Genomic DNA, 25,287 nt, shown 5'->3' with positions numbered 1-25,287 from the left:
AAAATGCAGTTAACGAGATACGTATGTAAAGAATGTGGTGTGTCTTTATGTATCGAACCCTGTTTTAAAGTTTACCATAGTTCCAAAAAAATGTGACAGACAGAGATTCCTCTAAAGTGCTTAAAAAACAATATTTATTAAGTGATATAAAATTTATGTGTTATTTTTAAGTGTTGAGTTTAGAAAAGAGTTTGAGAAAAAGTTTTCAGAACTAAAAATGATAAGTGATCATGGTGTCCCACTTATGTCTATCAACGCAGTGGCCTAAGTACACACACGGCGAGTGAATGGCGGGACCACATTCAAAAGATACGGTACGTCTTTGTATGAAATTTTATGTTTTTGTTTTTATAAACATCTAAGAGTGTTGAAACACGAGGATTTGTTTTCATATTGTGGAGAATAATCTGTTCTGTCTATATAGTCCAATAAATAATGCCAGAATGCTATAATTTGACATTTAATTGCGTGCATAGGTATTTGAAAATATGTACCGCGTACGGGTATAGATAAAACGGAGCAAATTAACGCGTTCAAAAGGTTAATAAACATGAATTGACACGTAAAAATGAGATTCGAGACCTTGGCGTAATTTTTGAAGCAAATCTCTCTTTCAAATCCCATATATCTGATATTGTCTCCCGTGCCAACAAAATGCTTGGATTTGTTCTTCGTAATTCAAGATCATTTACCAACGGAATCGCAATCCGAAGAACGTATGAAGCACTTGTTCGCAGTATCTTGGAATATAGCTCCATTATTTGGGCCCCTTCTGAGCAAAACCATATTCTCGAAATAGAAAAAGTACAAAAGAGATTCATGCGTTACCTATATGAGGGAATATATGTACTACCCTTTCCTGTATCCATCCTTATTCTTAGCAGGAATGCTCGATCTTAATACATTAGAAGCCCGCCGAAAAATATTTTTAGGAAAACATTTTTTTAAGATAATCTCTGGAACTATACATAATCCACCTATTTTGAAAGAGATTAACTTATATGTCCCAGACAAGTATACTCGTGGAAGGTCCCATACCCTTTTTTATGCTCCAAAAGCGAGGACTTCTGCCTATCAGAACGCCCCAGTCAACAGAGCGACTGAACTGCTCAACGAGTCTGCATTGACCATCGACATTTTTAACGTAACCTACAGGCAGTTTAACAATTATCTTTTGACGTATGTCACAAAGTAGTGAAACTGACTTTTTTATGTGTTTTGCTATACTTTTTGTCTAATTTGTAATCTTCTCCATAATGTATTGGTGAATAACCGTTTTACGGAGAACATGAATAATAAATAAATAATAATAAATAAATATGTTTCTAACTAGTATGGTATGTTGTATGGCTGCGTCATAAGACGTGTTACCTTTGTTATGTTTCTTCAAAGTGGCCATGCGATGTTTGCCATCTACACAAAATACACAGAACTAGTTGGTATTCATGCAAAAACTAATAAAATTACACGGACACTTAAACTAGAACATAGCACAGAGAGACAGATAAAGAAATAATAAAATAAGACCATAGGATGGGCAAGGAACAAGGTCACAGTATAGGAACAGGGGCATAAGCCAAAGTAACTTGCAAAGAAGCTCATTTGATACAGAAACAATAAAATAAAAACATATAAATATGATAATATAGGGACACAGTCAGAATAACATGGTACAAAGACCATAGAAAGTGGGAGCAGTCAAAGTAACATAGTACAAATACCATAGGATATAGGGGCGCAGTCAAAGCAACATGGTAATAAGACCATAGGATATAGGAGCACAGTCAAAGTAACATGGTAATAAGACCATAGGATATAGGAGCACAGTCAAAGTAACATGGTAATAAGACCATAGGATATAGGAGCACAGTCAAAGTAACATGGTAATAAGACCATAGGATATAGGAGCACAGTCAAAGTAACATGGTAATAAGACCATAGGATATAGGAACACAGTCAAAGTAACATGGTACAAAGAATGTAGATAGAAGTGCAAGGGGCACAGTTAAAGGTCTATTCAAATATAAGGGATATTCGCTCCCGCTGAGGGTAGCGAAAAACATCAAGTGGGATTTTGCCGGGTATTTAAATGAGCTTTCGCAGCTGACGCGAAACTAGAACCCCGCCAATTCCGCCATCCGCTTGGGTAGGCGGTATCTTTTCACTGGTTTTGCAAAACAGGCACTATCGCTGTTCATTTGAATAATAAGATGCTGTTATTCTCTTTAAAAAATTTCACTTATTACAGTATATGTATTTATTCACGGACGGCACGAACGTGACTGACTAGACAGGCGAAAATCAACAACATGTCGCTACCCATACAAAAGCGAAAGCCACGTAGGTTTGAACGGTGAGAATACCGCATACCCACTCAGTTTTCGTTACCCACAGCGGCAATGAATATCGCCCATTTCTAAATAAGCCATTAAGTTATCAGAGGATATAGCAGAGACAAAGAGCAGATAAATTAAAATAGGACAATTTTTTTGTCAAAGAGAAACAGTTAGGATACAAAATTACATGTTTACTGGGTTTCATAAGCCAGTTAAGTTTCAACATAAGATACATATTATATGGGAAAAAAAAACATAAATGAATAAAGAAACATAGGATATAGTAGAGACAAAGAGCAGATAAACTAACATTGAATATAAACATAAGAGGGTAAAGTCAAAGTAACATGAAACAAAGAGATTAGTTAAACCTAGAAAGGGCACCCGGAATGAGGCAATCCAAAATAGTCATAAACAGACCAGACCCTAGACGAACCAAGAAACTACTCGATATGGACAGAAACTCACTGAAGGAACTGGTAGGACTACTAACGGGACACTGCCATCTCAGGAGACACATGTCGTCGTTGGGAGTGGAAAACATCAATGGATGAAGGAAATTTGAAGAGGACGAAGAGACTCCAATTATTCACCTACGGCGCTAATATCTCGCCCTGATGGGACGAAGGCTCAGATACTTGCGAAGACACATTGTGGAGCCAGAAGACATAGCCACATATCCAATGATAGCCCTGGTGAACTTTATCAAAGGGACCGGGTTACTATTAACAGAATGAGGTAAAATGGGAGATAGCACAATGAATGCTCACGGGAACTATATGTTAACCGTCTCATCTCTTTAAAAATATATATATACTTACAAGGGGCAGTTAAAGTCACGTAGGCTATAAAACTAAGGGACACAGTCAAGGCAATGTGAAATAAAAATAATAACAGTAGAACTCCAGTTAAATAAAATATAAAAGATATGGTAATATAGAAATAAGATCAGAGATATAAAGCATTAAACATTCATGCACATCTGTACGTTATGGTCCCCTCGCCCGGAAGATTGTGTAATTGCTACATGTACAGAAGTATGTTATAAGTAGCCCTCTAACCTGGTCTATTGCTGGCCTGCTTATAGGCGGGCACGTACATCATAAGCAGCAGCACGGCGGCAACGGCGGAGAAGAGGAAGAAGCGCAAAGAGGCGGTGCGCGGGTAGCGCCGGGGCCAGTCGGGGGCGCTCGGCGGCGCAAGTTCGTGCAGGCGCCGGTGCACCGGTATGCCATCCACATCGTAGTAAGACAGGTCTAGCTTGTCCACGGATTGGCTGCAAACAAATAAATAGATTAAATAAAATAACAAACTTTGTTTACACTACTATTTAAGAAAAGTTATCAACATGTTTCAAAACAAACAGGATACGAGGTTTTAGTATACCTTGAATACATTTAAGAATAGACAAGCTGTCCTTGTTAACGCAACGTGTCCTGTGACGTAGCAGGTTTTAACGCAATGTAGGAGTTTTAGTGACACTTCATGGATATTATATGCACACATTCGCACACGGGGATAGCCGCCGATGGATCACATATGCAACAGCCGCGTAGTTAAAGAAGTTACATATAAATAATCCAGTTCAGTCTGGACTATATAAAGAAAGTGCGATGTTTGGTAATAAGTTGGGTTTTCAAGCGATAGATGGCACCAGTCATAAAGCTTACTCCAGAGTCCAACAGATGTCGCTAGAGTGTAGCAATTGCCTGTGGGATATTATTGCCAGACAACAAGCTTCTAAAAACAGAGAATTACCAACCCTCGGGTAATGAACCGAATTAATGAATCGAGACTTATTTATTGTAACGTAAATAAACGCAATTTTAGTAAAGATCCTTTTACTTTATCAAAGAGTTCGCAACACAGAAATCTGCAAGTAAGCAGAGATATAACAGAAAGTTTTGTTTTTTAATGAGTTATCACTGACAACACAGGCAAAACATGTATTTTTAAATGTAAGTATGTTAGTTGAGTTAAGTATTATATGTTAAGTTAGTAAGTATGTTAATTGAGCGCCCTTGAAGTGATTCTCTCACGAAAACGGCGCTATAAAAATAATCCATTATTATTATTATAGTTGTAAGTCTCTAACTTTAAGCCATAGTTATAAATATGTTAGTCATTAACCTCTTGTATGCCAATATATCCATAAGGATATTTAAAAAAAACTCATTTCTCTGAAAATAATTAGCTATTCTGGGGAAAACTACTTATGGTAGATTATAATATGCTATTTCTATAAATATATAAACAAATTATCTGATAAGACGGCACACTTTACAAAAACAAGTTATTACAAAAATAGAATCAACTGGCGTAAAATAAAATTTCAGTGGAGGCGGTCAAGAAGTTAAGTCAGTAGTTATACATAAGTCTTAGTCGTAAGCAGAGATGTGCAAAATGGGTACCCAAAACCATTTGAAATGCAAAATGGAAATGGGTCAAAACTTTTCCATTTGAAAATGCAAAATGATTTTTAGAAAGGCATTTCAAATGCAAAATGCAAAATACCTATTTTTAAAATGCATTGAAAATGCAAAATGGTTTCTCAGGTCAAACAATTAAAATAATTATAGAATTTTTAACCAATTTTGTCATTTAATAATGGACATCAATGTAGAACAAACATATTACATTATGGTAAATCCAAAAACACCACGACTACAGATTATGAAACCACAAAAAATTTGCGCGGGACTAATGTTGCCAACGTAAAAACATAGAAACTGCTCTCTAACATTTAATATTACAGCGTCATGGCCCCATGTTCAGTTTTTGAATCAGTATGTTTTGTAATGGTATCACTCAATTGCCAGGGCTCCTACCAGGGAGCAACTTGAGAAATGTAAATTATCTCTTATAGCGAGGTTGAGGACCGACTGATATTTGGGGCTTATGAAAAAAAGATGAGTGGAGATAGTAGGAAGAATGTTGCAAAAAAGCATTTAAAATGGAAAATGGAAAATACCCATTTTGCATTTCCATTTGAAATGGATTTATTTGAAATAAAGCACATCTCTGGTTGTAAGTCACTAGCTATGAGTCTTAGATGTAATTCACTATATAAGTTATTATTATAAATCTTAGTTGTAAACCAGTTTTGATTTTTCACAAAAACGGCGCTATACAAATCAGCTAAATACTATTATTATTATTATTAATATGTATAAACCTTGTCACATCCAGAGCAGCGAGTTTATAAACTCCATCTGTCTCAAGAGGAAATCTCGTGAATACGATTGGTTTGTAGCAGTTCTTTATTGCCCGCTATCTTTTCAATATTATTTTCTGACATGTACACACAGGACTTCGAGACGGGCGACTCGAGCGGCACCAGACTGCGGAGAGTTCAGTACCATTCGGACAGCCTGCGGGAAAACACGCCATTCCGGGAAGAACACGAGTGAGCGCTCCAAACGACACTACCGTCATGGTCACGACTCGAGCGGCACCAGACTGCGGAGAGTTCAGTACCATTCGGACAGCCTGCGGGAAAACACGCCATTCCGGGAAGAACACGAGTGAGCGCTCCAAACGACACTACCGTCATGGTTACGACTCGAGCGGCACCAGACTGCGGAGAGTTCAGTACCATTCGGACAGCCTGCGGGAAAACACGCCATTCCGGGAAGAACACGAGTGAGCGCTCCAAACGACACTACCGTCATGGTCACGACATTTTACTGGCGAGGAATGACAAAGTAGTTTTTGTTAAACGTTTTAGCTGGTCATTGTTTACTTCATCTAAATTTAATAACATGGAACGTGTTATTTGGCGCCCTCTTCTTGTTAACAGGTTAGAATATTATGTTACACACTTTGTCACACCTTTTCAATTTGCTACCAAATTTAATTAATATCCGTGCGCACAGATCTTCGATCTGACGCACACGCCCTGGGATTTAACTCTTATTATGTTAAATTAGAGATCTCGTGTTCATGCTCTTGCACTTTGTGTTGTTAAAATAAATGCTGTTGAAATTCTTAATTCTTTCATTATTGCGAATGTAACAACCCGATGTTGGTTTCCCTCCAGATTATTGCAATGGCGACCCTCGTGGTTTTAGCCGTTTACTTATTAACCCATTGGCCTCAAACGACGCCGTCCCGGCGTGTGTACGGCGATGTGTCTTAAAATCAAACGACGCCGACGGGTCTGATGTCTGACGGCTTAAAAACGAAAAAGGGATACATTATTGACATCTGTGTTTAAAATTTTAAATGACAATCGCTCTGTAGATAATTAAGCATTCATTTCGTAGTAATTGGCAGGACTCCGTTGGTATAGTTTTTTCCTGATATTTACGATTGAAATTTTGTTATATTTCAGCGTCATTGAATTTTTTCAAAATGGCGTGTGGTTCGGGAATTGACAAGCTTGTTCGTAAAACGCGTGGTGGGCGGCTTACATCAGCCCAAATTGAAAAAATATATATTATGGTAATAAGTATGATAAATGCAAAACTTTTCTTAATCCAATTATAAAAAAATGAAAAAAAAATTGGTTTTTATAAAAAAAATATTTTTATATCCTCGTTTAATCATATTATTATTATTTTTTTTAAAAACTGCATATATTTTTTACATACCTTAATTCAATGCACAAGTAAATTTAAAAAAATTGTTTCGTTTGCATGTTTAGTTTAAAAGTTATATAAGATTTAGTACACCACTGCAGATTTAAAACTTTGGTACAAAATAAATTCGGATGTGAAGGACAATTTTTTAGCTAAACAATTCGGAGGCCAATGGGTTAACAATGGTTGCAAACTAATTTAACTATTAATTGTTGCAACGGTGGATTTAAACCCGCCACAGGTTGGTTGTTGTATATTATTTGTTTGTCGGTGTTTACCTGTCGCTGTCTGTGACGCTGCTCCGACTCCTCCGCTCGCTGTTGTGTCGGCAGTCGGCTTGGTAGCGCCCGTTGGAGGTCAGCAGGGGCACCAAGTCCTCACTCAGCCGCGGGTGGACCATCTGGAAGAAGAAGAAGAACTTCATTAACATCATCCAATAAGTCACAGATATCATAAAGTAGACATGCCATAACACAACATCTGAATATCATTTCGATAATCTGGAGGCAAACGACGTGACAATCATTTTGACACCAAATACGACATCATTCGTACATTGACCACCAGCGAGCGAACATTGAAGTAACCAAACCTTGCACAGAAAAGTAAAGTTAATGGTAAAAGTAAAAGTGTCTAAATAAATACTAGGATTTAGGAAACAAGCAGAACTTTTTCGCGGGATTTGGAATTTGAAATAACGTTTATTATTGCTGCTAGCAATTCGGGCAACTTTGTAAAAAGTACTAGTAATTCGTAAGCAGATTTTATTTTCACGCGGTGAAAATGGTGATATGGTTTAAGAGGTGCCTGTATACTGTCAAAATCATTTATTTATTAGTCATTAAATCAGAAAGCGTGATGTCTACGCCACCTCTTCGCTCCTCGCAACTTGGTTTGTTCCCTTATCCTTATCGGCAAGGCAATGGTTTCTCATATAAGATTAATTACTGTGTGACTTCTATTTGTGTGCAACTGTGTGACAGATAAGCCTTTAGAGGCATTAAGCAGACAGAAATAGGTAGTAAAGAAGAATATAAAATTTACAATTCTTTCAAGTTGCTGTTTTCAGCAGAAACTACAAACAATCATTATACAGAATGAGCACTAAATTATGAACTGAAAATATTTTCATTGGCCGGCACAGACAAATTTCAGGACAGATGTAGACTGTGGTGAGAGTGTGTTAATTCATTTGGTTTTCGGATTTAGTTTTCATGTAGCTGTTATCTAAACACCGAAAACCGCATTAATTTAATTAATTATTATGCTGAAATACCGGTCCAAATAAGATTAACGAGCGCAATGCGGTATCAACTCTATGTAGACTTGATACCGTGTTTATAGATTATGGTAAAGTGTGTCTATGTATGCAGATATACACACTTCACCACAATCAACACATCTCTCTGATAATGGACAATGTAACGCAGTCCAAAACCTTGACTAAAGAAGGATGATGGGCAATACCAGGGGCAGTCCTCTCCTTGGGTCAGTTGGTTTTTGACCCCCCAAAATTAATAAGACGATAATAATAAATAAATATTTATTAATGCTATAATTATTTATTTATAAACACTTCAATTATCTCAACCAAACGTATGTTGACAAATTTTAATCAAACAAATGGTTGAGTATTGGAGGGTTCAGCGCATAAATAGAAGGATTTATGTTTGCCATTCAGGATAGAGTCATTAATACTAAAAATTATAGGAAGCATATAATCAAAGATACAAATTAAATTGATGATTTATGTAGAAAATGTTTGGCTTTTCCGGAAACTATAGAACATATTATATCGGGATGTTCTGTATTAGCGCCGTCCGAGTATACATTTAGGCACAATCAAGTGTTAAAAATAATTCACCAAAGTTTGGTAATTAAACATAACTTGATTGACTGCTGTAATGTAGTACCATTTTATGAATACGAACCAAATTCATTTCTAGAAAATGAATTTTATAAAATATATTATGATAAAACTATACTAAAGACAGAACGATTAGTCATAATAGACCCGATATAGTTTTATATGACAAAATTTTAAAAAATAACTTACATCATCGATGTCGCTGTGATGATATCATGATGCAAAAATCAGTCATTTTAAATAAGTGTAGGATTTTTTTAAAAATTTATATTGAGGGATCAGTAGGATTTATAGGCCCTGTTAGAAGTTCTACCGAGCCGAACCCTCTGATATGAAAATATCTGGAGTCGGTGAATTATTTTCCCATTTGATCTCTGGTGAGTAGACGGGTTTTTTTGTATTTATTTTGCTTATATAATGCACTTGCATAATGTGGATTGACTAGATGATTATTTGTGGAAAAGTGTATGGAAGGGTTTAGTTTTTCCTGTGGGGAAGATTTAACCCGGACATAAAGTTGGGAAAAATGAAAAAAAAAAAAATCCTTCAAGTAACACAATTATATTCATCAAAACAATTGTTCTTACTCTCAACTAGTGGACTGCGTAATGCCAAACCACTCTCTGAACACTCCTGGCACTAACAATAACAACCTAAAAGAGAACAAAAAAAACTCCTGACACTAATAAGAATAACCTAAAGGAGAACAAATTCAGCGATATCGGTCAACTACTATTCGAGTTTTGCAAGCGCAAACATATGCAGACTGAATTTTTACATATTAAGATTTATACAAAATGTACCACGAAATAGCAGGGCAGCGAGCAGCGGCGGCGAGCGACGAGCAGTGACATCTATTGCCTCAAATAGAAGCTTCCATTCACACATACTTACGATTCGCTAGGTCAATTTAAAGAACGTCCACGGCTTTGATGTCTCTTATCTCGATGCGCCAATACAATAAATGAGATGGCACTATGTCTTTCGTCTTGAGCAAAAAGGTACTGAAGAAAACTTGGGGATACAAACCATAATAACCCAAAAACTAATAACGATAATGGTCTTATAATGGTAATAATTTACATTGCTAAATTTTTTTAACATATTATCTACTTAATACCGTTTTAAAAAATAAAGCGCAAGGTCACAATCGCAGCATCATTAAAAAATAATCCATTTATCAATTATCCACAACTTTTATCCCAATGCCCACATTTTACTTCAAAGCATTATTTGCTCTAACTGTTTGATAAACAATATGTAATTAAGATATTTAGGACAAATGTTGCTACTATGTATTGATATTTGTCAAATAATGCTGGTAGACACATAAATTAATGAACTGGGGCAAATAACAATAAAGAAGGTAGGGATAAAGTACGTGGAAATTTAAATAAATTAAAAAAACAGTATGCAGCAAAAACCCGCAAACATTGTCATGAAAATAGGACTGTTTGATTTGTAAAGTGATTTGACGACTTTATTAATGTTGGTTTTCTGGAATAACACAATCCAAAGTTCTCATAGACGGTTCACAAACCACAAACGAAACGGGAAACTGCTCATTACGGATAAAAACACTCGGAGGGAATCAATAGGACTATTAATGGGACACTGCCATCTCAGGAGATACCTGAATGCAGACCCTAGACGAACCAGACAACTATCTACTCGATATGGACAGAAACTCACTGAGGGAACTGGTAGGACTACTAACGGGACACTGCCATCTCAGGAGACACCTGTGTGCAGACCCTAGACGAACCAGACAACTACTCGATATGGACAGAAACTCGCTGAGGGAACTGGTAGGACTACTAACGGGACACTGCCATCTCAGGAGATACCTGTGTGCAGACCCTAGACGAACCAGACAACTACTCAATATGGACAGATTCTCACTGAGGGAACTAGCATATCAGGAGACACATGTAGTTGTTGGGAGAGGAAAACATCAATAGATGCAGGAAATGTGAAAAGGACAAAAAGACTCCAATTATTTACCTATGGTGCTAATATCTCGCCCTGATGGTAAGAAAGCTCAGCTACCTGGAAAGACACACTGTGGAAGCAGGAGACAGCCAAGTATCCAATGACAACCCTGGTGAATTTTATCAAACGGACTGTCAGAAAAATAAGGTAAAATGGAAGATAGCAGAATTGGCCAATGACTTGAGTGCTCACGGAAACCATAAATGAACCACTCACTAAATCTAAACTAAATTGGTCATAAAAAACCATAGATATTCCAATAAACATATAGACAGTACAATTCTCATTCGGAGCCTACTTATTATACTTTACACCAATGAAAAACTCTGAAAGTTTATTCCTTAGACTTTCAGAGTTTTTCATTGGTGGATATAGTTAGGCAACAATATGACGTCACAATATTCACGGTTCTAATTTTCAATCGGAGTTATACCCCCCTGACGGAAACTATGTAAACCGTCTCCGCTTTATAAAGCTGTACTAATTAAACAAAGAGTGCAAGGCTGATGTAAGCGAGATTAAGAAAGGGATGCTTAGATGTTTAGGCATGTAGAGCAAATGAGCGAAGAAAGGAGGGTAAGGAGAATATATGATGCGAATGCAAATGGTAGCAGAAGTCGGGGACGCCCGAGGAAGACATGGCACTATCAGGTGAATCAGATACTCGTGTCGGGCCATGTCAAGAGTCAGAATAATAGAAAAGTATGTATGAGACGATGAATGAATGTGAATGAGGCAAGAAGTGTGTGCCAAGACAGAGTTGTTTGGTGGTCCGTCCTCTGTGCCTACCCCTGAGGGCAAACGGCGTGATGATTAGTTAGTTAGTTACTAATTAAACATTTTAGCAGTATATACTTTAACGAGGTCACTGCATAACAGGTTTGTTGTTTTCGTTTCATCTTCATTCCTTTCATTGACTTTGTACTAATGTATATTCGATTTACTTGTGTCTTGTTTACTTACATAATCATAAAGTTTCTCTTATAATTTTTCTATTCTTTGTTCTTTCTATATTGTACTACGACTGTCAATGACTATGATGTACGTAAATGGCTCTTGTGCCTTTTCGTTATTTGTTTTTGGGGTGTTATGCCGTGTTGCGCTAACTCCTTCTTTAGCCAACGTTTCGGACAGCGTTACAGTGTCCATCATCAGGGCAGATGTGTATAACACCCCAAAAACAAAAATACTTTTGGCCGTTAAACTCTTAAATCATATTTAGCTCTTGTGCCATTAATTCTAAATAATAAGTATTTAAAATAAAGTTAGGTTATTTTTTACGTTTGGTCCGGTGTTGTGGTGGCCTCAGCAGCTGGAGAGACGTGGTAGCCAAGTGGTAACAGCCTCGGGAGCCCGCTCACGTGGTGACCATCCAGCGCCCTGGTGTGGGAACACGAGCGGCATTCTGAAAACCATAAATATAAACCATTAATTTTCTATCAGGGACACCCTATTACTGGTATAGAGAACCTACAACTAGCATTATAGAACTCGGCCAAAGGTTGATATTTTACTAATAATATTTAAAATATCTTGCAAACGTGCTAAATATTCTCTATTCTTTTTAAATACATCTATTTGAATATGATTTTTGTTTTATTGAATGAATCTATAAATTAAGTGGAATCTTGGAAGTCGAAATTAACCCACTTCTGAGCTGAAACATTGCAGATAGACTCGTTTTCGATGACAATGCATTCCATCGATTTTTAGTGGCAATCATGCATACACATATGTACATATAAGCATTTCTCTAAAATTTGATGACATTACAGCAGTTAATATTCGAAATAAATGTCGGTCCTGTTGTTTATTACGGTTGATCGCGCCATTGACTTCAGTCCATGGAGAGAAAGATTCAATACTCAGTCAAACAAAAAAAAAAATTAAATACATTTATTGGTAAAAATTAGCAGATGTATGTACAAACGTTGCAATTTTTACAAAATATGCATACAAATAATTTCCCTCGAGACCTATGTCATCTTTGGAGATGCTGGGTGGAGTCTTTTTGTGGAAAGGAAAGAATTATCATGGGTCTTAAAGAGACCTATGTTGTAAAATGGAGGAAACATAGAGGCCGGCAAATCGTTCCACAACCGAGCTGTTGAACTGGAGCTGAAGAACGAGTCATAGAAATGATCCATTCTCATGGGACAAATGTTGGGAGGGCGCATATATAGGTAAACCATCACACTGTTTTCAGCAGGTGTAGGCAGAGAGGACGGACCGCCAAATAACTCGGTCTTGGCACACACTCCTTGCCGCATTCACATTCATACACTGTTTCATACATACTCTTCTGTTATTCTGACTCTTTAAATGGCCCAACTCAAGTATCTGGTTCACGATCAACGTACCATGTCTTCCTAGGGCATCCCCGACTTCTTCTTCCATTCGTACAATATAATGGTAAATTATTGAGCAGGCAATTTAATGCCATTTTGATTCGTAATCATTTTCTCTGTGTTAATCCACAGGAAGCCAAATATTAGTTAAAATGTTTGTTTTTTGGGACAATATGTAACACCGCTTCCAAGGATAGCATCGCATTACATGTGCCATGGTTTTTTGGTACAATATGTAACACAGCTTCCAAGGATAGCATTGCATTACATGTGCCATGGTTTTTTGGGACAATATGTAACACAGCTTCCAAGGATAGCATTGCATTACATGTGCCATGGTTATTTGGTACAATATGTAATACAGCTTCCAAGGATAGCATTGCATTACATGTGCCATGGTTTTTTGGGACAATATGTAACACAGCTTCCAAGGATAGCATCGCATTACATGTGCCATGGTTTTTTGGGACAATATGTAACACAGCTTCCAAGGATAGCATCGCATTACATGTGCCATGGTTTTTTGGGACAATATGTAACACAGCTTCCAAGGATAGCATTGCATTACATGTGCCATGGTTTTTTGGGACAATATGTAACACAGCTTCCAAGGATAGCATTGCATTACATGTGCCATGGTTTTTTGGTACAATATGTAATACAGCTTCCAAGGATAGCATTGCATTACATGTGCCATGGTTTTAAAGGAAAATATGTAACACCGCTTCGAAGGATAGCATCGCATTACATGTGCCATGGTTTTTTGGGACAATATGTAACACAGCTTCCAAGGATAGCATTGCATTACATGTGCCATGGTTTTTTGGGACAATATGTAACACAGCTTCCAAGGATAGCATTGCATTACATGTGCCATGGTTTTTTGGGACAATATGTAACACAGCTTCCAAGGATAGCATTGCATTACATGTGCCATGGTTTTTTGGGAAAATATGTAACACAGCTTCCAAGGATAGCATTGCATTACATGTGCCATGGTTTTTTTTCTTTCTCCTGAATAATTTCATGTACAATTCGCAGTATTTCATGCCAAATGACGATACATATAATATGTATTGATCAGGATAAGGGAATTCTATTTTCAAGTTCAGTGAAGCACCTTCGAAACAATGACGCTATAAAAATCCTACAAGTATTATGACTAATATCCCTAATGGAAAACGATGACAGTATGACTGCAGTAATTTGATTCAAAATAATTAACAGTCAAGTTGCAAAATAACAATGCGTTTGCCACCAACAATAGATTAGTCACTATCTTCATCATTAAAAATTACCATAAAACGGACATGTTGCCAGGAATACCGTAATGTTTTCAAAGCAGACAGACAAATATATTCATAGCCCATTTCCTTATTGAATAGACAGAATAATTTAATTTTACAACAAATAAACACCCATTTCCTTTGATTAGGTATACCCAGCGTTGCTGGGGGATATAGACATATACCATAACCACAGACATAGGAATTAATAGACGAGAAGATAATGGCGAGGGGTAAAATCAACTGTTGAAGAACGAAGGGAGTAAGGCTGACTGTGATTCGTCAATAAATCAATCTGACAGTAAATAGGCATCTCGCATTATAATATCACCATTTACTTCTTAAAAGTAAAATCTGCTTTTGAATGAATAGACATTTTTACATGGGAGCGCAAATTACTCGCCACGTTATGAACAAATTTGCGAAGTCCAAATTCGGCAAAAAAATTCGGTTATTTTCAGAGTCGAATATTTCGTTTAAGTATTTAGTTAAGACACTTTTATAAATGTTCATAATTTACTTCCCAGCAACCAACCAGCTTTGTGTTTCGCGTCCAGACGTTTCTCGATGTGATAGTATATGTTTCTAAAACTGATCTATATTATACGATGTGAATATGCTTAAAATAAAGTAAAATAATGCTTATATATGGAATGTAATACGACAATTGGGTTTATTCTCTTTTTCACATCTATTTTTACAAGTTTTCATTTTTTTTTTTTTTTTTTATATTTACTCCACACAGGAGGCCCTGAAGAAAATAATTTCCCTCAGGGCCTATGTCATCTTTGGGGATGCTGTGTGGAGGGTCTTTTTGTGGAGAGGAAGGAGTGAACATGGGTCTTGAAGAGTCCCATGTTGTAGGAGGGAGGAAACACAGAGGCCGGCAGTTCGTTCCACAGCCGAGCTGTTGAACTTAAGAACGAATCGTAGAAGCGACCCGTTCTCATGTGACAAGTGTCAACTGTGTACAAATGTTGGGCGCGCGTTTGGCGTGTATCCCGACTACGCACCGGTGCCGAAGGGATCAATGACGCTAGTTCTTCAGAGCATCTTCCATTGTAATACCGATAGAACAAGGACAGCATACCTACCTGACGCCTGTGCTCTAAAGATTAAAGTACAAGTCAACATTTTGCCGTGTTATTTTGTAAAATGAACCGATGATGCCTCGACCATAGTTCGCACAAGAATGATGACGTCACGTTTTCAAATTTCACTTGAGGCCATACGCGAGCACAGCCGGTTCCAATGGAACCGGTATGGGGAGTGGGGATAATACGCTTTTAATCACTTAGGGCAGGTCTACTAATATTCATATGTCTATGACCATAACGGATTTTTCTGAAGGCCTTTTTAAAATATACAATTCTATAGTACATATTTTAATGTATCTAATAAGGTTTAGCCAGAGTTAGCAATGTAAGCTCCTGAAAATATTTTTTTAAGTACTTGATTACAAAACATCGACTTTTCTCTACTTTCTATAAATATAATATGCATGTATTATATCCATAAACCTTTCGGAATAATTTATCTAATTGATAGTGAGCAGAGAAGAACTAAGCGCACAAACAAACAGACAGACGCAGTAGCGACTTTGTTTTATACTATTTAGAGATTAAAACAGTGTTGAAGTCACACTTTCGATGGGTTGTTTCGGAGAATGAGAATAATTATTTAAAGTTCATTTTCAAGTTCTGTGAAAGATTTTTTCAAGTTCTGTTATTATTTCAGTTCTGTCAAGCAACTACCCTATAATGGCATAATAACAGAACTTGAATAGGACTTTCACAGAACCCGAAAATGAACGTTGAAATTTGATAAATTGTTCAAATTCTCCGAAACAACCCGTCCTTAACTACAGGGTTTTCCAATAAGAGGTATTATTTTGAATAGCCCGCTATTTCGGTAGATGTTACTTTTGAAGAAGTCATTTTTTGACATTTGACAAGTAGAAACTACGCCATTAATAAAAATGGAACGATACACGCTTCAACAACGCATTGAAATTATTAAAATTCACTTGAGTGAATCAAATGCAAATCATATTGAGTGATGAGGCCCATTTCCACCTCGGTGGCTTCGTCAACAAGCAAAATTGTCACATCTGGGGCTCGGAAAACCCAAGAGTTATTGTTGAAAAGCCTCTCTATCCTCAACATGTGACTGATTGGTGCGGTTTATGGTCCGGCGGAGTCATTGGACCTTACTCTTTCGAAAATGTTTTTCGGAAAACCCTGTATATGAAATCTCACATATTTTGTTATTAATTTATGAAGCACTAAACAAAACATTCAAATTGAATGAACTGTATTTTTTGCAGAATATTGTGAAGCTGGAAAATGCTGTGCCCCAATGGAAGTGACTCAGAGACAAACCGAGGAAGGGGTGTCTAGACTGCTTGGAAGGTGATTTTTTTTTATGTGACACCTCACAAGAGTTGTACAGTGTAAAGGCTGGGGAGCTATGTGAGGGTTAAGGTAGGGGCTGTAGGAAGGGATTTATTAATCCGGGTCTTGAAGAGGCCTGGAAAAACAGATAACGGTGTAGGTCGTTCCACATACGAGTCGAAGAAGCGGCCCGTTCTGATGAAGCTAACATCAACTGTGAACGGGTGTTTCGCCCATGTACGTCGTGTTTCACGCACATGTACCGGGGATCAGTGCTGCTGGCACATTAGAGCAGGCTCCACTAAAATACCTGTAAAACAGCATGCCCACATTGCGTCTGTGCATTAGAGATGGCAATCAGTCTGTTAATTAACTAATCAATTCATTTCACAACACTTAAATACCATGTGTAATTATGAGATATTAAACTGTGTTGTAACTTAGTTTAATATGGTTTAAAACCCACATAGCTATGTATCGTAAATTAGATATAAGATATCACTTTTTACTATCAATAATAATACAAATATGAAGCACCAAACAAAAAGCGGTAAATATTTACCTAACGCCCACACTTTTAGACGTACATAATGAAAATTACACTTTGTTTCAACTTAATTACTACAAAAAACAACTATCTACATCCATAAAATAGTATATTAAGTTCTTAGTATGGGTTATTTTTATAATTTGTGCATATTTAGATTGAAACAAAACTTTTGCAAACGCCAATTCACATAGTAATTAAGAGGAATACATAAACCAAAAATGTGTCTATTTTTGTGTGCGCCATATCACAACGAATATAGGTAATAGGAATACAAATCGCTTGCCAAATAAACTCGAGAAAAGGTAGCGTAAAGTGATTTTTATTTATTTTATGAATAATTTTATAAGAAAGAAAAAAGGTAATCAAGCGAAACTGTCACAAATAATCTTAGAAGTGCGGCTGTTTGGTAAATGTTTGCCCAAGAAGATAAAACGGTAAAATATTTATTGGTTCAGTTACAAACTAAGTATTTATACTAGTACAATTCATAACACAGAATACAAACATCTTATTAGACTAATTATATATATTTGGAGAGTAATTTCAGAAGCGCCTGGGCCAGTTTTGATAATTTGAACTAGGCATCAGAAAATAACTGTTCTTTGAATAACATAAAAGCCTATGTTAACTATCTAATGTGCACGTCAAAAGGGTATGTCGGCATATTTCAGGACAAGAAAACGACAAACAATTATTACCTTACTTGAAAAAATCACATAAGCACTTCTAGTATTAGATTAACCCCAGAAATAAATAAACGGGACTTTACCGGAGAACCAAGACGTTAATTTTCAATGCATTTTGACAGATCGATTTGGATGCAAAACTAAGCGTAAAACACTTTTTAAGTTATATTAAAATACGTTATATTATTTATAAAATTGATGTTGTGGGTTTGTTTTTAAAAATGCTTTAATTTTGACGTTTTATCGCGAAGTTCTGATATGAAAACATTGAGACGAAAATCTGTTTAACCTTCAAAACACGGTCACGCTTGTCGGACATTAGTTGCGGACTAATTTAGACAATGACACGACTCGCGGCACACGGAAAATATAATATACAATGACCACTCACATTTCATAACCGACAATGTCTGATTAAACGGCATTAATTAGCGTTTTTTCGGTCGGCGTCGTGTGGACGAGCGAAATATTCCATGAAATAATGTTCGGTGAAAAATGACAGTTCGAAATGAATGGTAGAAATCTGCCTTACCGACATTGAATGGAGGGAGATTTGAAAATATTTGATACGGCTTGACACTGCCAACTTTGCAGGCGGTCTAAAAAGAAACTTTTTAAATGCAATCTATGAACTTACCGTGCAGTGGGGGGCGTCGCTAGTCGCTACTGTGCATATTTTTGATAGAAAAATATACGTAAAATAAACTGGGCAACTCTATTAATTTGGATGTCTATGATCTGGTATGATTTGAGATTTTCACGGCCAAAAGTAGTATTAGATGTGTCGCATCTGCCCTGATAAAGGACACTGTAATGCTGTTCAAAACGTTGGCTAAAGAAGGAGTTAGCGCAACACGGCATAATACCCCAAAAATAAATCAGGATAAGTCTATGATCCATATTAAATGATACCCGATTTCATGTTAGGCCATTAATGTCAATGGTTCTAGCCCATGTAGCACGCGCTCTGTCTCTCTTACATTGTCATTAAATATCGTCATTCCATTTGAATTTCAGAATGGTGGTGAAACTCAGTTCTGCATATGAAATTTAAGCAAAGAATGGTCAGACTTTTTGAATCACAAAACACATTTTCTATCCTTGTGTTCGTTTTATGTATTATTGAACAGAAAATCCCTAGAATTGTGATCCACACCTACCGATTTAAAAGAAAATGCATACCCTTAAATTAAATATACCTACCTAAGAGTAGAAATCTTATATTGCCTATACCTAATACATTCTAATCACACTTTTCTTATTGGATTTACATTATTCGAAGCCTTACTTCTTAATCTGTGTTATACCGAGGGACGAATTACATTTAGGAAGATAAATTCCAATCAAATCCATGTACTGTAGTACCGCGCGACATCAAATTTGCCTTTTCTCTCCTAAACACGCTCATTAAAGAAAATAAAAATATATTATCAAAATAAATACTGGAATTAATAATGGCATTTCCAATCACATGTGTTCCTATTATGTCCTCTGCGTGCAAACTGTACCTATATAAACTTCTCTAATAAACAATCAACAGTGATAATCAGAAGTGACCTCCCAGGTAAGTATGGTCCTGTATATTATCTGCCTGTACAGAATATAAATAAACAATAATATATATGTACATTTTAATGCAGCATCACGTTCACTGACCAAATGCATTATAAAGATTTTCCAATAAGAGGTGTTATTTTGAATAGCCCGCTATTTCGGTAGATGTTACTTTTGAAGGTGTCATTTTTTGACATTTGACAAGTAGAAACTACGCCATTAATAAAAATGGAACGATACACGCTTCAACATTTAACAACCATTCGCCGTGAGGGAGACCTTCAAAAGATAATCACACATGATCAGCAAAACATGTGACTACAAACATGTTACTGCTGTCTTTGGTATCCGCTTTCTCACAGTATTCTGTATCCTGTAATTTGTTTCTTTCAAAGCTACTTTATATTTTTGTTTAGCGCGCAATATCCCTATAACTTTAAACCAATACCATGTTTCTCACATATTCATTCACATTCTAAAATGTCAACATATTTCACATTCATTGATCTAATAAGTAGTCTATGTTTTTTATGTAATTTCGAAGCCTCATATGCCCTGCATAATGTATCACTCGTGCGATTGTGGAATATGTCAAACGGCACTCCCACTCTGGTGAAATGATCTCATCATCATCTATAACCGTTTATTACCAGAACTGTGGTGGTATTAGGACCAAAACCCAGGAGCTACTAATTAATGTATTATCGAATAACTACGACGTTATAGTTCTAGTTGAAACATGGCTTGTAGCAAATATAAATACTGCTGAATTCATAGATTCGCGTTACACGGTATTCCGACGTGATAGGGACCGTACACTCACTGGTAAAATGGATGGAGGCGGTGTGTTGGTAGCAGTGCGAAAGGAGCTTGCATCTTCCCGGCTCGAAGACTGGGAAAATGGTCAAATCGAACAAATCTTCATTTCTATTCCGGTAAGGTCTTTCAATCTCATCATATGTGCAGTATACATACCTCCTGCCTCACAACCTACGGTCTATGATACGTTCTCCAAAAACCTGGAATCTGTATATTCATCACAACCAAATAATACTTTTTGTGTACTAGGAGATATGAATCTACCAACTCTGACTTGGTCATTTTCCGAAAACAGCAGTCAAGGTCTCGCCTCCTCAAATACGGCTGCATCGAAAACGTTGCTTCAAGCAATGTCATTGATGGACTTATTCCAATATAACTGTATACCTAACCATAATGAAAAATACTTAGACCTCGTATTCTACAGTCGTGAAACAAATGTTACACGTAGCATCAACCCTCTCATCTCAGAGGATAGACACCACCCAGCCCTTGAATTTGATTTATCCTTCGTAATTCAACCAAAAATCAAAAACAAAATACAGCGTAGGCGCAATTTCAGGAAAGCTAATTATGCTCAGATTAATGAGGACATTAATTGTATTGATTGGTTATCTGAAATCGCAAATTTATCAGCCGAAAAAGCAGTAGATCGATTCTATTTAAAAATAAACAATGTAATTGATAAGCTTATTCCAGTATTGGCACGACGAAATGACAAATTCCCCATATGGTTTACTCCAGAACTTATTAGGTTATCAAGGAAAAAAGATAAAGTCTGGCTCAAATGGAAGACATATAAAGGTCTTTCTGATTATCGTGAATTTTCCTTCTTACGTGCTACATACAAAAAACTGACTTATGAAACCCGAAGGTTATTTTTTGACAACATCGAAAGTTCATTTCAAAATAACATCAAAAGCTTTTGGTCATACATATCCTCATTAAAATCGTCTGATGGATATCCTGCTGCAATGTCCTTCGAAGGGCGCAAATCTAACGATGCCCAGGAAATTTGTGATATGTTCTCTGAATTCTTTAAGTCAACATTTGAACCTTCCTCTATCAATGACCCAATTATTAACATTGACCAACTTGAGGAAGTTCAGGACTCTGGACTTGCGCACATTCACACAATTAAACTAACGGAAAAAGAAGTGCACTCGAGTTTAAAATCGATGGACATAAACAAGGGTGCGGGTCACGATGGAATACCGGCGTTTTTCCTTAGATCTGCTGCGTCGTCACTGTGTGTGCCGCTTACCATAATATTTAATAAATGCCTGAGTGATGGAGTTTTCCCTGATAGGTGGAAGTTGGCCTATATTATACCGGTCCACAAGGGTGACTCGCGTCAAAGAGTGGAAAACTATAGACCAATATCCATTCTCTCGGCGATCCCTAAACTATTGGAAAGACTTGTCCATAACAATATATATCCCCAGCTTGCTGCCAAAATTACTGAACAACAACACGGGTTTGTAAAAGGCAAATCTACCATGAGTAATTTACTTATTTACTCAAATTTCTTATTTACTAGTATGGATCGAGGCCACCAGGTAGATGCAATATATTGCGATTTCAAAAAAGCTTTTGACAAGGTTGACCACCTTATTCTTATCAAAAAAATTATGTACAACGGAATTAGAGGAAATTTATTACGTTGGTTTATCTCATATTTAACAAAAAGACAACAAGCCGTATCATTACGAGGACACACTTCTACATGGGAACCAGTTACTTCTGGCGTGCCTCAGGGGTCAATCCTGGGTCCGCTGTTGTTTATTCTTTTTATTAACACTGTTACTAAATGTTTCGTGCATTGTTTATATCTTTTGTACGCTGATGACATAAAAATATTTGCCATTGTTCGGAATCTAAACGATTGTCTGCTCATACAAAGCGACTTAGTAAGGTTCGAAACGTTTTGCAATGAAAACAAAATTTACCTAAGCTACAATAAATGTAAACAAATAAGTTTTACTAAAAACCACAACGCTATCAAACACAATTATTGTATTGGTAATTATTTACTCGAGCGCGTTTACTGTATAAGAGATCTAGGCGTTCTTTTTGATTCCAAACTCCACTTCGATGCGCACATTGATAATATTGTGAATAAAGCTTACAGCATGCTAGGATTTGTCATCAGAAACAGCCGTGAATTTCGAAAACCTGAAACATATCTTCTTCTTTACCACACTCTGGTCCGTTCTCAACTTGAATACTGCACCTCCATATGGAATCCACTTTACGATATCTATAAAGAAAATATTGAAAGTATTCAAAAGAAATTTCTGCGTTGCCTCAATTACAGAATGAGCGCACCCAAACGCGGGTACATAAATATGCTCTCGAGTTATAAAGTCTCCACTCTATCTAACCGGCGAACATACCTTGATCTCATGACTCTGTATAAAATCTGTAACAACGTTATTGACTGTCCCGACTTACTGAAATTAATAAACTTCAAAGTACCACCCAGAGTAACAAGGCTTAACGACTTATTCCACATTAGCAGGACGCGTACAAATGCTGGTGTCAGGGATCCAATCAGAAGAATGTGCGAATCACTTAATCAGAACCAAAACCTCAAGGACTCTGACTTATTCTTTGATACACGCACTACTTTTAGTAGAAAAATGAAGACTGTTTTCCTACAAAGTTCATAGTAAAAAACTTAGACATACATACTTGTTTAAATATGTATATATTTTTTAATTTCTGTTTAACATTGTTTATCTATTTATATATATATATATTATTTTTTTTTTAATATTAATATTAATATTATTTTTTTTTTGTTTTACTCTCTAAATTTTTTCAAAATAATTTGTAAATTCTTATAAGGATATTGCGCATTTCTTTCATATCTCTATTTGTAAAATAATATTCTTATGTATATATTCCCCTATTTATAAGTTAAAATATTTGTAAATGTTTTTAACTGCTGTTTAAGTTAATTCGTGAGAAATAGTTTGGATGCAGGTAAATTCTCTAGTTGATGTTTTGTATATTCTTGTCAATTGATATCTGTATCTGTTTTTTCTCCTAAATAAAAAAAAAAAAAAAAAAAAAAAAAAAAAAAAAAAAAAAAAAACAACGCATTGAAATTATTAAAATTCACTTGAGTGAATCAAATGCAAATCATCTTGAGTGATGAGGCCCATTTCCACCTCGGTGGCTTCGTCAACAAGCAAAATTGTCGCATCTGGGGCTCGGAAAACCCAAGAGTTATTGTTTAAAAGCCTCTCTATCCACAACGTGTGACTGTTTGGTGCGGTTTATGGTCCGACAGAGTCATTGGACCTTACTTTTTTTCGAAAATGAGGCTGGAGCAACAGTTACGGTGAATGGATCGCTTTCGAGAGATGATTAATGATTTTTTATGGCCGGAATTGGATGATATTGATCTGGACAACGTTTACTTTCAACAAGACGGCGCTACGTGCCACACAAGCAACGAAACCATTGATCTTTTACGGGAAAAGTTTCTTTGAATATCAAAATAACACCTCTTATTGGAAAACCCTGTACATATAGTTTTGTATTAGTGATTGAAGAACCGGTGGATGCAATCTTGATAATAGTTTGTCTAGTCTATAGTTAGTAATATATTATATATTTGCACAGCACCCTTGAGGTGATTTTTCACGAAAATGGCGCTATATAAATCATCCAAATATTATTATCATTATTATTAAAACTAAAGTCGCCAATTTGCATAAGACTTTTTGACTCCTAGGCCCCAGACAAGTCAATGAGAGTGGTTATCAGTTCAAGAAAGAATTTCGATATTTTAAAAAGGTTGACCAATTTCACCAAAAGTAAAGAAAAATGTACCTCACTTCGGACACACTATTATTATTTTTGCTTATGTATTATATTTTCGCATATAACTCCTTGCGTTGCAGTGTAACAGATGGATAGATTCATACCCACCCCTCATACCTTTTTCCATTCCAGAACTTGGCTTAAAAAGACCTATTGCACAGCTTCCCCAAAGATGATATAGCTGCGTGGAGTTTTTTTTTTTTAAATTTTATATGACACATGAAGCAAAACAATCTGGTCTACACTCACCGCTTATCGTTTTCTAATGGAACACGTTTCTACACTTATCGCTTTCTAATGGAACACGTTTCTTCATACACCGCTCATCGTTTTCTAATGGAACACGTTTTATCATACACCGCTTATTGCTTTCTAATGGAACACCTTTTATCATACACCGCTTATTGCTTTCTAATGGAACACGTTTTATCATACACCGCTTATTGCTTTCTAATGGAACACGTTTCTTCATACACCGCTTATCGCTTTCTAATGGAACATATTTCTTCATACACCGCTTATCGCTTTCTAATGGAACATGTTTCTTCATATACCGCTTATCGCTTTCTAATAATAATAATAATTGGATGACTTGTATAGCGCCGTTTTTGTGCAAAATCACCTCAAGGGCGCTGTACAAACTTATAATCTATGTTCTTACTTAACTACTTATGGAGAAAATATACAGTACAATACTTACCTGGTAGGTCACTTGAGATTAACACTATTAACATTATCGAATTGTTTATTGGCGGAATTTAGATACAGGATTTAGGACTTTATTGAAAAATTGAATACAACTGGACTTTCTCTTAGGAATGGTATATTTAATTTAAGGGTACGACAGCTCAAAAAGGTAAGTTTTCAGTTTAGACCTGAATTCTGTTGGACTTGTTATGGATCTTAGTTCCGGAGGGAGTTTATTCCAAGCCTTCGGCCCAGATACTCCGAAAGCGCGATCACCAAACTTAGTATTTGGCTTGGGCTTAGGTTCTATCAGTCTGCCTACAGCTGATGATGGAACACGTTTCTTCATACACCG

The 25,287-nt window shown here is 36.4% G+C and overlaps 1 protein-coding gene across 5 annotated transcripts in view; it reads right to left on the bottom strand.

Annotated features, from left to right (window-relative positions):
• Window positions 1–25,287, bottom strand: part of LOC149410852 (uncharacterized) — a 42,832-nt gene that overhangs the window by 8,881 nt on the left and 8,664 nt on the right. For 3 of the 5 annotated variants that reach the window (XM_089648272.1, XM_089648274.1, XM_089648275.1), the window contains exons 2-4: window positions 12,057–12,180; window positions 7,195–7,316; window positions 3,398–3,612 (exon numbers count right to left, since the gene is read on the bottom strand). In XM_089648272.1, the coding sequence (XP_089504398.1) occupies window positions 3,398–3,612; window positions 7,195–7,316 (337 nt within the window). In that variant the 5' untranslated portion in view covers window positions 12,057–12,180. Of the gene's footprint in view, window positions 1–3,397; window positions 3,613–7,194; window positions 7,317–12,056; window positions 12,181–18,050; window positions 18,318–18,429; window positions 18,545–25,287 lie in introns of those variants that run through there. The other 2 variants (XM_089648271.1, XM_089648273.1) reach the window with 2 other exon arrangements.

The sequence above is a fragment of the Hesperophylax consimilis genome, chromosome 27 (assembly GCF_061612785.1).
Source record: "Hesperophylax consimilis isolate HC1 chromosome 27, BYU_Hcon_1.0, whole genome shotgun sequence".
NCBI lineage: Eukaryota > Metazoa > Arthropoda > Insecta > Trichoptera > Limnephilidae > Hesperophylax > Hesperophylax consimilis.
This window is presented reverse-complemented; position numbering and strand designations above follow the sequence as displayed.